General features: G+C 41.3%; 2 protein-coding genes across 4 annotated transcripts in view; both read left to right on the top strand.

The window, feature by feature from the left end:
- The first annotated feature begins 35 nt into the window (after nt 1-35).
- Nucleotides 36-5,308, top strand: krtcap3 (keratinocyte associated protein 3). Its single transcript, XM_040168243.2, has 6 exons — nt 36-245; nt 1,530-1,714; nt 2,375-2,434; nt 2,556-2,753; nt 2,976-3,110; nt 3,292-5,308. The coding sequence occupies exons 1-6, from the start codon at nt 233-235 to the stop codon at nt 3,361-3,363; spliced, it is 663 nt and encodes a 220-aa protein (XP_040024177.2). The 5' UTR covers nt 36-232; the 3' UTR covers nt 3,364-5,308.
- A 305-nt stretch (nt 5,309-5,613) lies between these two features.
- LOC120812333 (frizzled-3) overlaps nt 5,614-16,513 on the top strand; it is a 22,671-nt gene continuing 11,771 nt past the window's right edge. Inside the window, exons 1-2 of one of the 3 annotated variants that reach the window (XM_040168218.2) lie at nt 5,614-5,758; nt 6,639-7,577. In XM_040168218.2, coding sequence (XP_040024152.2) covers nt 7,170-7,577 — 408 coding nt within the window. In that variant the 5' untranslated portion in view covers nt 5,614-5,758; nt 6,639-7,169. Of the gene's footprint in view, nt 6,510-6,638; nt 7,578-16,513 lie in introns of all 3 variants that reach the window. The other 2 variants (XM_040168234.2, XM_040168226.2) reach the window with 2 other exon arrangements.

The raw sequence follows: 16,513 nt of genomic DNA, 5'->3' as shown, positions 1-16,513 counted from the left end.
TTTTTGGGTCCGTGTCTGAACTTCTTTCGGGTCCCGTGACTGATTCGACACAGCGGTGGCGCCAATCTGGAACCTCTGTCCCGCCCCTCCGCGTCCCGCGTGTCACAGGTGATTCAAAGGTGAATTCCCTGACGTCATACAGGAAGTGGACAGAGAGACGTTTTTTCTACTCCTCAACTGTTGCTTGAACAATACGGTCATTAATTTCACGGAAAGGCGCGGAACAGCAGAGATGTGCACGTTTGGTTAGTACTTCTACAATGAAATGAATCGCTTTCGGGGTGTAACGTTACTGACGTTGTGTGTTTGAGAAGCTAGTTTTCGCCCCGCGGCTCTAAAGTGACCGCTGGCCTGCACGTACGTGCACGGACTGTTTTTATTATCATAAGATCACGAATCAGCCTGGTTTACTGCAGAGTAAATGCCCTGTCGGTATTAAAATAGACCGACAGAATAAAAGGTACATTAATCTAAAAGGTACATTTAATCTAAACGTTAACACTGTCTGTGTGTGTGTGTGTGTGGGGGGGGAGCTTTAGACTAATCAAGATCAAAGACTTAGAAATCGACATTTTTGCTGTTTATACATGTTAATGTTTGTGTCCAAGATTTGACTTTTTTTAATACTGAATGTTGGAAATCCGGTAACTACTTTTTTTTTACTCAAACTAACACATAAGAAACAGAAACCTGAAAGGAAGATTAAAGGGAATGTAAAACAGACCACATATACTGCTCCTATAGAGCCAGGCCAGTTTAAATGTTGTATACATCACAATCAAATCAATAGACTTTTCTGATGTTTGCCTCATAGATTTAAGTGTATGTTTATATTTTCAGAATACATTGTGAAACTTCTTTTAGGTTGAACCCAAAATGACAAATGTATTTTCCTGTTGATGATCTACGGTGCATCCTGAAAACAAGTTTTCATTATAATCCATACTGAAGACAATAATGAAATTACTTTTAAATAGGAACTAAATGAGTCAGTTGCATTTTAAACTAAAATATACAGTTTTCAGGCATATTTTCACAATACATTTAACTAATTCAATCAATTTGATATTTCATGTTTATATTATTATATCTTTTTTGATTCAACAACTGAACATATGTTTAAAAATTGTGCCAAATACATCACATTGGTTTTTCTGAGACAATTTGAAATTTAAAAGCCATGTTTACAACATTTTGAATGACAAGTAGTCCATGCTATCAAATCTCTAGAATTATATTTCTTAAAACTAGCCTTTAGAAACAGAAACAAGCGTTTTGAAATTAGCTGACCAGCATGGCAGCATGCCTTGGAAACAGTCATTGGTTACAATGTTTGCTATTTAAACCCTGTATCAGTCTGGCTATGAAATAGGATAGATTTATATGAATTGCTCTTGTTTATCTTTTTGTGATCGGGAGAAGAATGCATTAAAAACCTCGAACCATACAGTTTCAAAATTAAACTTAATGTTTTAGATCACATAGGCCCTATCGAATAATTCTTATAATGTATGTATTATTTCATCTAGATAAGGACAAAGGGCCAAGGAGGCTGATGAAAAAGGGATTAACACTAATCCTAGTTGGCCATATTAACTTCATTCTTGGAGCTATTGTCCATGGCAGTGTCCTCCGCCACATTTCCAAACCCAGCCAGCACATCTCCACCGAATACACCGTAGCCAACATCATTTCGGTCACTTCTGGCCTACTGGTGAGTAAATAGATAAGACACACATCTTTATTTCAATATTGAATCTGCAGTGTGCACCAAGGCAATTGCAAAAGCAAAGCAATCCTGACCAAAACACTTTAATATGAGTTTTAAGAGTTAGGAAAGAACTATTCTTTTTCTTCTCTGACTTTCTCTGCTCCGTGTTTTAGAATAACATTTTTACCTGCAGCCAACATTGTGCATGATTTCCATTGTTGGCTCTGCAATATGCTGTGTATGTTTCTGAGGAATTAAGACTCAACTTGCCTGTAACTATAAGGGAGCTGCTTTTTCAAACCTGTTGGTTGCTCCAGGGTAGGCTTGATTAGATTATCAGATGTACTGGCACCTGTTGATGATTCAATGCGGTTAATATCTAATTTATTTAATGAACAGCACGGGGTATTAGAGGGTTTAAAGGTAACGCAGAAGGAAAAAAGAAAAGACAATTTACAAGCTCTATTGTGCCAGCACTGCCTCCCATTTCTCACCGCCATTAGTAAGACTTTTTTGTCAAACTTTCTTGTGTGTGAAGTCTTCCCAGCCTGACACCCAGATGAAAAATACAGGCTTGAATCCTTCGGGCTAAGATTACTACTCGTAGCACATCATTTAATAAACCCTGCTAAAGCTGAAACCATTGTTGTCTGAATCTTCCAGAGCATTGCCACTGGGATTATCGCCATTGTGGTGTCGAGGAACCTTCCTGTGCTAAGACTCGTAAGAAGTTAATTTATTTTTCACTTAGTGATTTAATAACTTCAGTTGACCATTTCATGCCGATTTAATAGTTAACCCACCATCTGTTTTTTTTAATGTGGTTTGGTCTCTTTGTCTCTAGCAAATAGGACTTCTCATTGCATCCTTCCTGAATGCCCTGCTCTCAGCAGCATGCTGCATTGGGCTCCTCTTGGCCATAAGTATCACTGTGGCCCACAATGGGGAAGGTTTGTTGCTGGGATGCAATTTCACAGATGTGCCCATCAGTGCTCGGTCACCTGTCAGTGCCAAGTGCCCGTTTGATACCACACGAATCTATGTAAGTCCAACTTTTTCTGCTACATTTTCAGCCCACTTCATACCATTTGCACTCTTCGCCTTTTCTCCCCTATCGGATCTTTTGTTGCACATTTCGAACTTGCAGCCTGCAACTTTTGAGGTGTGAAATTTCGTAAAGGCATCACAGGAGAAATGTTTGAACTCGTGTTGTTTTTTAATTTCGCACTTTATCTTGACGTTCCCATCACTTCCTGTCTCTCAGGACACCACCCTGGCACTGTGGATCCCTTGTGCACTCTTGTCAGCAGTTGAGATTGGAGTGTCGATCTGGTGCTTCATTGTGGGACTGGCCCTCAGAGGGCTGCCACCATGCGGGAACAGCTACATCAAAGAGCAGGTGAGCACACAAACACACACACACACACACACACACACACACACACAAACTGTTTTTCTATCCCAAACATACACAACATTTCCAAACTCAACTACTCCCACGTGGTAGAGAAAATACAAGCCTACTCAATCACCACAAATAAATGTAAATACAGACCTTGTCCTACCTTTCTGTTTTGCAGTTGGAGGTAGAAGCTGAGTGCGGCCCCCAAGGCCGACGCCTGATTGGGAAGCACTTGAACTCTGACCCCTAACTGAACCAAAAGCAGGAAGGACGCCCCTCTGATGTTAAGCGGAGATAAATCACAAAAGGCATTGCTGCATCTGTATTTAGACCAGTCGATTTTCCCCCAAAGTCAGCTCGGTGAGTTTCACAGTAGAAATGGAGTGAATTCAGTTTTGGGAAAGTGGTTCTGGCTTTGCGTTATTATTCAGCCACGTGCACTTATTCAAGGATCCCTTGTTTTCATTTAATAAAATAAAATAAAATCCTTTAATCGGTATGTGAAATGAAACTAATGGTAAATTAATCTACATTGAAACATAAAAAAATAGAAACATAAAAAAAGAAAACCTGTAGAAGTAGTCGAAATAGTATTCGGCAGATCCTTCTAGTGATCCTTTTAGTGAACATATGCCTTACGCTTGTGGAAGCTTAAATGAAATTTAAATCTAGTCTTATTAGTATCCATCTATGACCGTATAGGTTTGATCGTGCCATATGTTATTTCTTTCACCATTAAGAAATTGTTAAGAAACCCATTTTATTATCCAGCTAAAATGTTTTTCAGTAATTTTATTGAATGAAAGTATATTTTATTTTATAAGCACATATTTTATTGTTTGAAATGTTTAGAATGTTGTACTGTTGTTATCAATTTAAAAATTCTGTTGCTTCTGGTACATTCAGAAAACCAATACTCCTCAAGTTTAGTTTGTCCAGAAATAAAGAGCAATATGTTCATGTCCTGTAAGTTAAATTTTTCGTTTGTCGTAAAACGCAAGTTAATTCTATGCAAATAAAGTATTTGGCTCAAAATGAAATTGGATATGCTAAATTGTACTTCTTAAAGGTCATTTATATTTTATGCATTGCTGTGGATATATTTTACAGCTAAACCAGTTAGACACACTGCCTTTTTGAATTTCATATAACAATAGTTCAGAAAGAAAACGCTAAATGTGAAAAAGGGCTCATAAACTATATACATATATATACTGTACTCCACTATACTGTGGTTGAATGTCAAGTGGGGTCATATTAAGAGGTTAAATCAGTATCTGGGCCAGCCGTCTCCACTGCCAAAGACCCCCCACAAGGCAGCGGCAGAGAAGATCCGATCAGCGTGGAAACGGTTAATCTAATGCCATGCTCAATTGTGTGGAAAGGAATCATAGCACGCACTACTAATCCTCAGGCTCTAAGGGATAAATATTGACATCGTGCTGACTGACACAATCCCAACAAATCTGTTTTGCCATTTCAGAGTACTCTCATAAAATGTATAGTGGAAATTACAGTATGAATATGTGGTAAGCTTGATTATGGAAAAATTAACTGAATTCAAGTCCTATGTTGTGGTGTTCTTCTATGTTGGCATTTTCACAAATGTTTGAGTGCATTATCATGTAGTTCTTGCAGACATATTTTCGTAGGAATTAGTTAATCTCTAGCAAGTTAACTTAGAATGCAATCAATTCATAAATAAAGATACATCAATATGTATATTATTTAATATCGATAATTGATATTCTAGCAAATCGATTATTGTGAATCTTTTTATGACTTACTTTGTCATTGATTAAATGAGCATGTGTTTTCCAGTGCTTTTTTCATTTCTATAAAAGTGTCAGTTTTATAGAAATGAAAAAAAACACTGGAATGTATGGTAGACTTGAAGTGCCCTGAAGAGGCAAAATGAATAAAACAAAACCTGTGGTGATTGCATTGTTGTTTCCTTACAAGTCTGCTAAGCTCTTGAAATAAGTGGAGTGGGGCAGCCTAATCGGAAAAAACAAGTGTCATCATTAATCTTTTCCCCTGCTACAGCAGATCTAAATACATGAAACATGCATTAGTTGTTTGCCTGATTGGCTGAGAACATTTTCTTTTTTTTACGTCATTATTTTTTTTGTTTTATGGTTTTGTAGCAGTGAAAAAATGTAATGTATAATCTTTAATAAAGGTTTTTTATGTTACATTGGCCTGTCCATCATATATCTTGACATATTCTCTACTTGATGACTGCTGTCACTCCTTGCACGCTAATTACTCAGTTGGTGTCTTCCTTCAGCTGACGGCTTTAATTTATTTTTTCATATTTTTCAACCACACATACTATTTTTTATGCCATCTACTCCCTACAAATGATAGGCAAAATGACAATAGCAATTAAAAGCACATCTGACTTTACTAAATCCTTCTTTCGCTTACATATATTGAAATGAAATAGTTTGTCGCCATCAATTTTCTATCAGCAGTGAATTAAGACGATCATTGGGGCCAATTTTGCATCATGTCTTTGCGCGGTCACGATGAATCCGCGTGCACGCCGTGTCCGCTTCTGCACGCTGCGGGCAGCACAGCTGCCAACGGAGACGCGGGGAAGTACTGCAGTGAACGGAGCCGCTCGCTATTCTTCACCCAAGGTAAAGTATTTACAACCAGGTGCTCGTGACCGGTCGGATCCCTTCTCGGTGTTACTTCGCCCGCGCGGCTTTAAGCGAATTACGCGCACGAGCCGCGCGTCGTCGCGCTGAATACACCGCGGGGACAAACACGGCCGTTCACGTCGATGTCGCGTGCTTGTCATCGCCGTGATTCTCTGAAAAGGGAGGACTTCGCACAGCCCACCTCTTTAAAAAAAAAAAAAATGTTTTGTTAAAAGGTGTGCGCCCGGTTCTCCCCTAACGGGCGCTAACGTCGCAGGATGTGTCCCGCAAGGAATGAGGCGCGTCCCGGAGGCGTAACGCACTTTGACGTGATCGATATCGCGGTGACGCTAGCGCGCTAACGTTAGCTCGCGTCTAACGGTCGGCCGGGACCAATTGGACGCAGGTGTAAGTCTCAATAAACGGCGATAATATGTGCGCTTTCATTACGATAGAAAACTATTGTTCATTTTTATTAGAACACGTGTTGTTTTTGCATTTTAAGTTGACATTGTATTCAACCATAAAGGCACCGAGGCGCAGTGTGAAACATCGCAGGGGAACGTTACTGTTGCCCGGCCAACCTCACACAAACACGAGAGGAAGAGGGGGGGTCATTCGCAGGTGTAACGTCCGCTTTAACTGCTTGCAACTTGAAGCGTCATAAGTTATCCTGCTTTTCTCTGAACGTGTTGGTGGTTGTAATACGCGGTCGTGGTCTTCAGAGACTCCCACCTACCACGAGCAGGTATTTCTCTAATCCCGGTTTGTGTGGTCTGAGGGGCGTGGCTGATCAGTATCAGATAGCTACAGCTTCACTCACGGTGGAGCCCACTCCGCTTGTTTGACCATCAGGCTCCTCTTTGTGTGTTTTTAGAACCTGCAGGACCTGCTTGATGGATCCACCCCTGCGAGGCAGTTGAAGGTTAAACACAGGAGTCCGTGTCTTCCGGAGGAATCGGTGGAATCATTTCGAGGATGATAACCTGTTTGTGGGCTCGACTGCAGAGGCGTCGATGGACGTTGGAGTGAGGGGAGAGGCAACTGACGTAAAAAAGGAAGAAGGCGATGTACGGTAGCCCGGAGCAGACCTCCAGCAGTCGGCCCTCGGTGGATTTGTCAGCTCAGCGACATGGTTTCGGTGTGAGGATGAAGGGGAATCTGTTTTTGGAAAGGGGATTACCGTGAGGTCGGGAGACATTTTCTTCTAAATGAGGGAAAATCCATTATACTCTGGGACCCCACAAGAAAAGCAACTACTACAATGATAGAAGACTTTGCAGACTGACACAAAGGGCAGCTCCATTCATTGGGGCCTCGTGTTCATGGTGCACATACACAGGTTACCCCTCTTGTGGATTTTTCTTGCTTTGATCTCCACCACTGACAATGGACTTAATTGCTTCTCATGTTGAGCTTTAAGAAGAATTCCCGCATGTCTTCAGGACTATCTAGCGGTTGCCTTGGTGACGATAGAGTCATCAGACTGAGCCGCTGTGGAGAAATGTCAAACATTAGAATGCGAGCACCTGTTGGGAGAGGATTTACGAACGACCGGGTTCCAAAAACTGCAAAAATCCACTGCAGACAACGAGTTCCTATCTGCTTTTCTACCCTCCTGGTCCCTTTCGTCCTGCTCCTCTTCTCTGTGGTCACGCCCGCTGTCTCCATTCACATGGACTCCATGGAAAGCCACAGTGAGTTTAGCTGTGAGCCCATCAGACTGAGAATGTGCCAGGATCTGCCTTACAACACCACCTTCATGCCCAATCTACTGAACCACTATGACCAGCAGACGGCTGCACTGGCCATGGAGGTATGTGGTTCTGTGTGTGACACTCAATCTTGCATGCTTTGTGTGTGTGTGTGTGTGTGTGTGTGTCGGGGGGGCAGAATAGCTTGCTGCTGTGAATGAGTGAGAGGAGGAAATGCATATTGTTGGTTAAAATGGTATTGTGGAAATGCAGGGATCTTGGTGACACAGTGTTGAGATTGTCAATAACTTCAAAACGACAGTATGCCGAGTGTCACGTTGTAGTGTCCTGTCCTTGCTAAGGACAAAGGACTTCTTACACGATGCAACGAGAGGAAAAGGCTACAATGGCTCGTGTACGATTCTAAATGGGAAGGGAAACTTCTTAAATGTCACAACAAATACGTATTTAAGCAAGATGTATTGTAATTTGAGCTGGTTTTTAATAGTAATAGCCAATTTTATAGACTGAGATCATTTGTATTCTCTGCAAACGGGCTCTACAAGGCATCCACGAGCAAACTACCAATATCCTTTATTGTCATTGGACACACAGATGGTTTGGACAGAAACCGTGGAAAGGCCTTGTGTTACACTTCAAAAAGAAAAAAAACATTGCCTGTATGCCGGATTTGAACAAATTGGATACTCAGAACCACCAATGAATTGGCTTTGACACAAGCCTGGGATATCAAAGCGTTACCAGGAGCAGGGGAACCGTTGAGAAAAGGTGATCTGCGCTCCTCGTGTTACAGGTTGCCTCTCGACACACGTTACTGTTCCTAGTATAGACATAGATCAACGCGTACGTTCTCCCGCACTCATGACCTTCCTTGAATCTGAGCAGTAGCTGATGGATGGATTGTGCAATCTGAGCAGCAACAGTTTGAGACGTTTCATAAGAGAAAAGGTGGTTGTGTGATTGATACTTTTTAAGGAGATATTTTAAATATTTGCAGAAAAGGCGCCGTGTTACACACTGTCTGAGGGGGGACGCCATCCATCTATATCATGTTACTTCCCTTCCTTCTCCTTTGTTACTCCCGAGAGAGGCAGAGCAAGGTGTCTCTCAATGGCTAGACTATAATTACCGGGTTGCACTACGTAGTCATTGGTAACAAAGACCGTGTACGGTGCTCTATTTGGGATTTAGATTTTCTCGGGTTCTTGTTTTACAACGCAAAACTACTGTCGGACTACCTGTAATTCTCCACAAGGTGAATTATGCCGAAAAAAATTAAATAATATGATAGGCAAAACCTACAAGGCCTGTTTTAGGTTGCGTTGTTTTATTCTTCACAACCTTAAATTGTCATGTGTTCATCCAGATGTCACAGTACCACTACAGATGCTGATTGGTTTCACCCATGTTTTGGCTACAATGTACAAGCTGTGGTTTATACTTTGAACAACGGGAAATGGGAAATACAGCGAGTTGCATTAAATATGCTGCAGCTGTTGGAATAATGATATTAGCCTGTTGAAAGGCAGGTGAACTTGGACAAGGCCGGCGAGCATGTTGTGTGTTTAATCTGTCTTTCCCATGTCAAACCCAGACAAATATCAGCCCAGAACATTATTTTGCTATTTATTGTTTTATAGGTGAAGAGAATTTGTGACATTATGTCTCTTATGTCAAAAGTAAGTATTTCAGGCAAGTGTCAACATCACTGTTTGTCTGATTCTCACATCAGTCCTTTAAAAAAATAGAGGAAATATGATAAACAGATTCTTTTGGGATTGAAGTTAATAATACAATTTAAAATGTCCCGAGTGGATGGATGATGTCACTCATCAGATCAGTACGATACAAATGTTCAAACCCAGTGTCATGTCAGAACGGGTGCGTCACGGATTGCACGAAGCATCTGTTGTTGAACTTGATTTGACCCAGATGAAGACAGAGCCAAGTAACTGACACCCTCAGTTCCTCAAGTCACGGAACAGACCGCTTTCTGAAGATGATGCAGTCGCAACAAAAGCTCTTCTAGTTCCTCGACTGAGGTCGGCTTGGACCAGGCGCAGTAGTCCTGTTGGAAAACCACATCTCTGCTGCTGATACAACGTGTGTGTGTGTGTGTGGGTGTGTGTGTGATGACAGATCTATTCATGTGCTCTGCATGTTTAGGTATGATGGTGTGGAAGTGAATCTATAACTGCTAGTAAAAATAGGCTTAAAAGAGTGTTGTTTTTAGGGGTCCACATTTTGTTTAATCAAAACAGAAAAATGGCTGAAAGAAAGCCAGCATGCCTTTGGAATTAACATGTGATACTAATTGTTATTGGGAAAGTATATGAATTGTTTGATGATTATTTTTACCAAGTGACAGTTGTTGTGCGTGTCAGTTTTATAAATTGAACTTGGAACAAAATGTAATATAAACGACTGCTGTCAAATCAGCGTGGCGTTTTTCAGATTCCTTAATGGAACTGGAGCCATTGTCAGCAGCTGCTGCGGTCACTTTTTGGGTCATGTATCGCATGATACATTTTTGCTCTGCCTCGGTGGCAAAGCTTTCACATCTTGTGAGTCAATTCATAGGTTGCAACATATTCCCGTTTTGATTTAGAAACATGTTTTTCCACCCTACTCTGTCGGAGAGTGAGGAGCGGCGCCCTCGGTTATTGCTCAGTTTGGGGTGACTTTGTAAATACTGCTTTTTTTTCCTTCTTTTCCATGTCAGGCTAAGCCACAAATGGATTATCCCAGAGTGTGCGGGCCCGATTAACATTGTAGCCAAGGCCCCCTTTATTCTGTGTTTGAGTGACAGGCTTAAGGTACAGCGCAGTATATCTCTGGTGTGTAATTGTTGAGCCCAGCTAAGGGTTAAGTGACACTAGTATTTCCTGCCGCTGTGTGTATGAGTGACAGCGGAGGTTAACGGTACCAGCTGTCGTCTCTCACGGGTGCTAACTAGCTGCTAATCTCTCCCTCAGTCCCACAATGAAGACATTGATTCCTGCAGACCAACCACCACCCCATCTGCCACAAAGGCAATTAAACCTGAGGGAAGAGAGCAAGATGGACTGAAACATAAGAAGGGAAAGTGGAAGAGAAGGCAGATGAAATTAGACTGCAAAATTGTATAAGTAGTGAAATTATTTGTGTGTGTGCGTGCATGCTTTGGTGCCTCCATGTCACGTAGGAATATGGCCTGTATTGCCCAGCTGCCCCCACATGTTCTGGTTCCCAGAGGATGTGCTGTAGGCTGGGACATAATTAGAGCTGTCTTCATGTTAGATGCAGAGATTTAGACGTATTACATAATTGCAGTTGTGTGTTGACGTTTAGAGGTCAGTCCCGCAGATCGCATGGCCGGAACCGGATGTCAACCTAAAGGTGAAGAATACCTTCCAAACCATTCACCACCCCCTAAAATCACATATCCCAAATGTATATTTGAATAACCTATTGCCCCCAATGCTTCCTAACAATGTCAGTATATTTGACAAGACACAATTGATATATTGTTTCGACAATGATATCAATTAATTAGAAGATACATTTGTGTATCGAGGTTCTGATGCAATGACAGACAAAAAATGGCAGGAAAGAAAGTATGTTTGTATGGGTGTGCAATTAAATCCAGACTATTACAAAACAGACAACAGCTCATCATGCCGTCGTTGTCCTTTGTTAATATATAAACAAATAAATTGGCACACATTGCTCAGGACTTGGTGTGCCTGAGGCCTCCAGAGCCCAGATGTCTGCTTGGCCAAGGAGTTTCCCCTTGAGTTAATGGGTAGATCTTTCTGGACTAGGGTTTTATTTATGTCTTATTTATGGATGGATGGATGGAGCGGATTCCTTAATATTGATAATAAACTATTCACAAGACTTTGGTTTGTGCGGGATACAGCAGAAGTCCATTTTCGAGCTAACTTGATTCAGGTTGTCGGGACAATTCCAGCACAATCGTTTGTCATTTGGATGGGGGAGTGAGAGGGATCAGAGAGTCCCTGCTCAATGGTCGTTTGCAGAAAGGCTCATTTGGGCTACAATAGGGCACTTTGTTTATGAAGCAAATAGACAGCAACCCCGGCCCTGAATGAAGGGATCGAGAGCTCTCATTTGCATGCTGCTAATAGATCTCGTTATTGGGGACGTCAATTTGAGGCAAGGAATTTGTTAGTTCATTTGCATGTACCGCTCTAACCTGTTTACTAGGGAGCGTCTTTCCTACCGAGTCTTTAAGGCAATGCTCAATGTTGACAGTTTAAGTGTCTTTCTTTAGCTCATTCAGGATAGAAACATAGAAACAAAAAAGGTTCTATAATAGCAAGTTGCACAGATTTGCCGTAGTCTATACATGTAACTACGGTATATTATTCAGCTATAGAGTCCCGCTTATTCATTATATCATTCTAAAAAAATACTTTTTTTTTTTTACAAGACTCATTACTGCAGTTATGTGGCCTGTTGGGGGCCGCACGTTAAAAAACCAAACACAATTGAGTATGATGAACTGACAAGCAGTTGAATACTTAATCGCTGTGAAGGGAGCCTTTACTTACCCCACAAGACCACCCTTGTTTTATAACTCCACCCACTCCAGTACTAATCAAAGTAGTTTTATTAATGTACTATGAAAGTTGTTTCAACATGGTCTTTTCCTTAAGGAAGCTTTGAGCTGATTATAAATGCTTATCATACTGATAGGAATTATTTAATGAATTGAGCTCTGGTCTAGAAAGGGACGACCTTGCATTGGTAGATACCTTAACCACAAAAACAACAGGAGGGAGAAAGAGACAAAGAAGAAAATGGGCCAGTTGAACAGAAACCGAATGTCAGACTGAGCGCAGGGGAATACTGACAGAGTGACAGGTTGTGTAAAGTCTTTAGACCCCTACTGTCTCCGGTGTTTGTGTTGCTCTCAGTATGGGGTCCTGTCCTTCAAAATAAGACTGCTCTGTTCAAGTAGGGCCACCCTGGGGCCACCAGGTCCCCAAAACAGAGAGAGAGTTTGTGTGTGCCAAATGAGGAGAGTTTGAGGCTTGTGGGGCTTCAGCATGGTTTGTTGTGTTATTCTTCTTTGTGTGTGTTGGTGTGTATACGAAAAAGAAAGCGGTTTTATGAGGTGTGTTTTTGTGAGTGTGTGTGATGGCTGGGTTGTTTGTGCTGCGTTTCAGATGTGTGTGTGTGTTCGGTGGATCTGAAGATGCTGATTACCCCATTCACTCCGGCAGAGACAGACAGGTCCTCATTCAGTTTAAAGTTCCCGTTTATTTCAGTTGAACTCTTAATTGTCCCTCTTATTCCTGCAGAGTCTATTGAAGCTTCTAGCCCAAATGAAGCGATCATTTATTTATGCATAGAACAAAGGCACTGCCTGGTGCTGCTTTTTTGGCAGAATGTTCCCATCAGCAAAGCTATTAGCGCTGCTTATCCCCCCTCACAATGCCAAGTTAAGAGAGCTATTTAAAAAGATTGGAGAGATTTGGCATAGTTCAAGTACTTATTTGCCCGAAAAAACACAAAAATACAACTTCAATTACTGTATTTACCAGATATGTGTTCTTAGATATATCATTTCATCCACGTGAGAAAAAAAGAACCACAAATGGAAGAAAATTGACTGAGTTAACCAATCAACTAAGGCAGCCGTAGTTCATTATTTCCCCCGGTTGATCATTAATACTATAAAATGTCCAACAATAATGACAAATGTTTATTGCTTCCCTAAAGCCATAAATCACATATTGTAATCCCTTGTTGTGTCTGACCAATAGTCCAAAACCTAAACCAATAATAATGACTTGAAACATGGAAAAAGCAGAAAGTGCTGTCGGGTGAGAAGCTGGCACAGTAAATGGTCGACTTTTCAAGAAAAATTGATTACTTAAATTATTCATATTTCCAAATATGTTTTTACGCATTTACCTTTTAGTTGGATAATGTCGGTCTTATACTGACACAACAAATACAGTTCACAAAGATTTTGCCATCCAGAATTCCGTCTTACATTTTTGTTTCACTGTAACTTGCTATGGCTAATCTCTTATTGACTAACCAGTTCAGCAAGTGTAGCGTGACATTTTCCAAGTGCTTGGATGTACGTTAGCAGTCTATTAATGAACCTGTTAAACCCTTTACAATTCTTCTCTGTAGTCCAGCTGTTGTTCAGTCCTTCCGGGTGTTTGTGTCACGTAGAGTTTGGGCTGTTCTGTAACCCTCCATGCGCCAAATAGTGTCAAATAGTAAAGTCCACACTATAGATGTGTTCTATTGGTGTGAAGTGTCGTAGTGTTCAGCTGTGCTGAAACACAAAAATATAGGTTATCCATGTCTTATAGTCTTAATCTGAACACATGACCATAGAGCCTTAGAACTGTGCTTGCCTGTGTATGTATGTCTGGTGATAAATGTGTAACACTCCGTGTTAAACCCAACTTAACATTAACATACACACAAACACTCACAGACACACGCACATATCACTGATCCCCTTGTCACGCAAAGCCACTCAACACAAGGCGGCTCTAACCTCTTCGGCATACTGCAGATCAGGGCCCGCATCAGCGTTTTTGCACTTTTCGTGTTCATATTATATAGGTACACTGACTTTTGAACCGTTCAAATCAATGCAAGCAGAGAATAGTTGGACTGTTTCTTTTATTTTTTCAGATTGCATTAGTCCTGTTGTCAACTGTCCTCCTGCGTGATAAATGGAATAACAAAGGACTTTCATCATGTGCTATTTGATCATGTGCATTCATTTGTAAAAAAGGTGCTTTGCATAGGATTTTTTTGTTTTTGTTTTGTAATTTCAAATGTAATGGCTTCTCCAAATCCATCAGTTGGATAAATGGTAATTCATATTTCAATTAATGGAACGGACAGAGCGTATAAGTAAGCGGTAAGCAGATGGATGTGCACGGGCGGCTCGGACATGTGTGGGTGCTCTCCCTATCTACAGCTCTATCATTTCATTTGACCCCGCTCTCCTACGCCTCTCGCTTTCTTTTACTCTCACTTTCGCACTTCCTTTGTGGTGCTCATTGTGTGAGCTTGTTTGCTCTGCTTTTTGGACGGTTTCACTCATTAAAGGAGTCTTACCACATTGTGTTTGTGGGTGCGTGTGTGTGCGTGTGTTTGTGTGTCTCTGCACACGCATGTGCTGCCCTGTTATTCTCAATGAGCCATGGTCCTTTGAGCGCCACCACATTACCCGTTGCCATGGTAGTTAAATAGGCAGAGAAGGAAGGGGAGGAATGGAGGAAGACAGACAGACAGGGAGGGTAGGAGAGGGGAAATTAGATGATGAGTGCATGTTCTGGACTGAACCAAGGAGAGAAAAAGGAGGAGGAAAAGGACCCATAATAAAAGGGAAAGACGGGAAATAGGAGGCTCATACTTGTAGCTAAGATATTCTTTGACATGAATCTATTGCTCCACAATACTATATGTCCAGAAAGATACAAAGAGTGATACCAAGGAGGCAAGCTGTGAGATTTGTATTCAAAGCAATGTAATCATGGGCAGATGATGCCTCCACCCACACCAACGCTTCCATTGTGGAGTAGAGATACAGAGCAGCGTTTAAAAGCCAACCCACATTTTCTGCTCTATTCTTGTCTAGCAAAGGCAGACATGATCTAACTGGAGAAAGATCATTTTGAGTAATGCCAAACTGTATTGAAGTATCCTTGTATCTGTATCTGTAACTGTATCCTTATCTTAGATAATAACAGCAACATGCTGCATACACACTTTCTAGTCTTTAAACCATCATAAGCTCTTGTAAGCCGAGCTTCAAACTGAGATCCCAATTAGTTTGTCATTCATTCAACCAGGCATTGGCATTATCTTAGCGGATTTATTGTTGGTAAACAGATTTTGTTTTATAACATTCAGTCAGCAAGTGATTCCTGTGATCTGACCAGCCAATGTCATTTTCAGTTAACACGTAAGCGGCAGTTTCTCTGCACAGATTTGACATTTTCCACATAGAAGCAAGCTTAAACTATAGGTCATTACTATAGGTCGTTCATTTGGAGAGTGATGCCTGGTTTTCAATCTATGAAGCTGGGCTTGGACAAGTAGAGGAACATGTTATCCTCCTTTGTAGTGTTTGCATGTATTTCCAGACAAAGAAAAATTGTGGGGGAAAACCGAGCTTGTGAAATCTACTTTGTCTCTGTTAGCCATGATTCACTGTATTTCTAGCCTATTTGCATCTATAAGAAAGAAAATATTTAGCAAATAAATTCCTCACAGCAGTCAAAACATTTCGGGGGAAAAAAAGCGAAAGGAGGAAAAAGTTCCAATTGGGATTAATAAACCGATAAGACATGAAATGAAAAATCGGCGGTAAATTGTTACAAAAGAGGTCTGTTGACCAGATTAAGAATTTTCAAAAATATGTTTAACTGTTTTATCATGTATTAGACAAACTGAAACTAGAACATGTTGCAGCATGATGAGATGGAGCAGAACCCCGGGATTAAGACACAAGGAAGAGAACAGATGAGGGACGGAACATGTTGCTTAATAGTTTCTGTCAAACGACAGGTTAAAAAAACGTAGGGTAAGTCAATGAATGCTGATGTTGGAAGAAAAAGTGGAGGAGGAGGAGGAGGTGGAGGACAAGTGCATGTCAGTGTAATTGCCAGGAGTAAATGGAAGGCAAAGAAAATAAAAGATGAATACAGGAGAAAGGAGATAGGAGGGAGGGAGGAGGGGAAGCGGACGTGAAGGGGAATGCCATTAAAGGCTTTGTCCGGTCCTCCCGACTGAGCGACGGATGGGCACGGATAAACGAACAAATGAAAGAGGGAGCGAGTGTGAGAGAAGGGTGCCCCTTTCTTAACTGTCTTTTCAGAGATTATAGAGGAGAGCATCGCGGCCTGTTCATTTCATCTATTCATGGCCAACGCCTGTCTCTCTCACCGGCCTGTGAGAGGAGTGAAGTGGCCGGCACACAGCCAGAGAGAGGGAGTCTTGTGGTGTGAATTTGTCTATGAACACATTTTCCATGCGTGTATTATCGGGC

Source organism: Gasterosteus aculeatus, chromosome 12, assembly GCF_964276395.1.
Source record: "Gasterosteus aculeatus chromosome 12, fGasAcu3.hap1.1, whole genome shotgun sequence".
NCBI classification, from domain to species: Eukaryota; Metazoa; Chordata; class Actinopteri; order Perciformes; family Gasterosteidae; genus Gasterosteus; species Gasterosteus aculeatus.
Note: the sequence above shows the minus strand (reverse complement) of the source record. Positions and strands in the feature narration are given on the sequence as shown.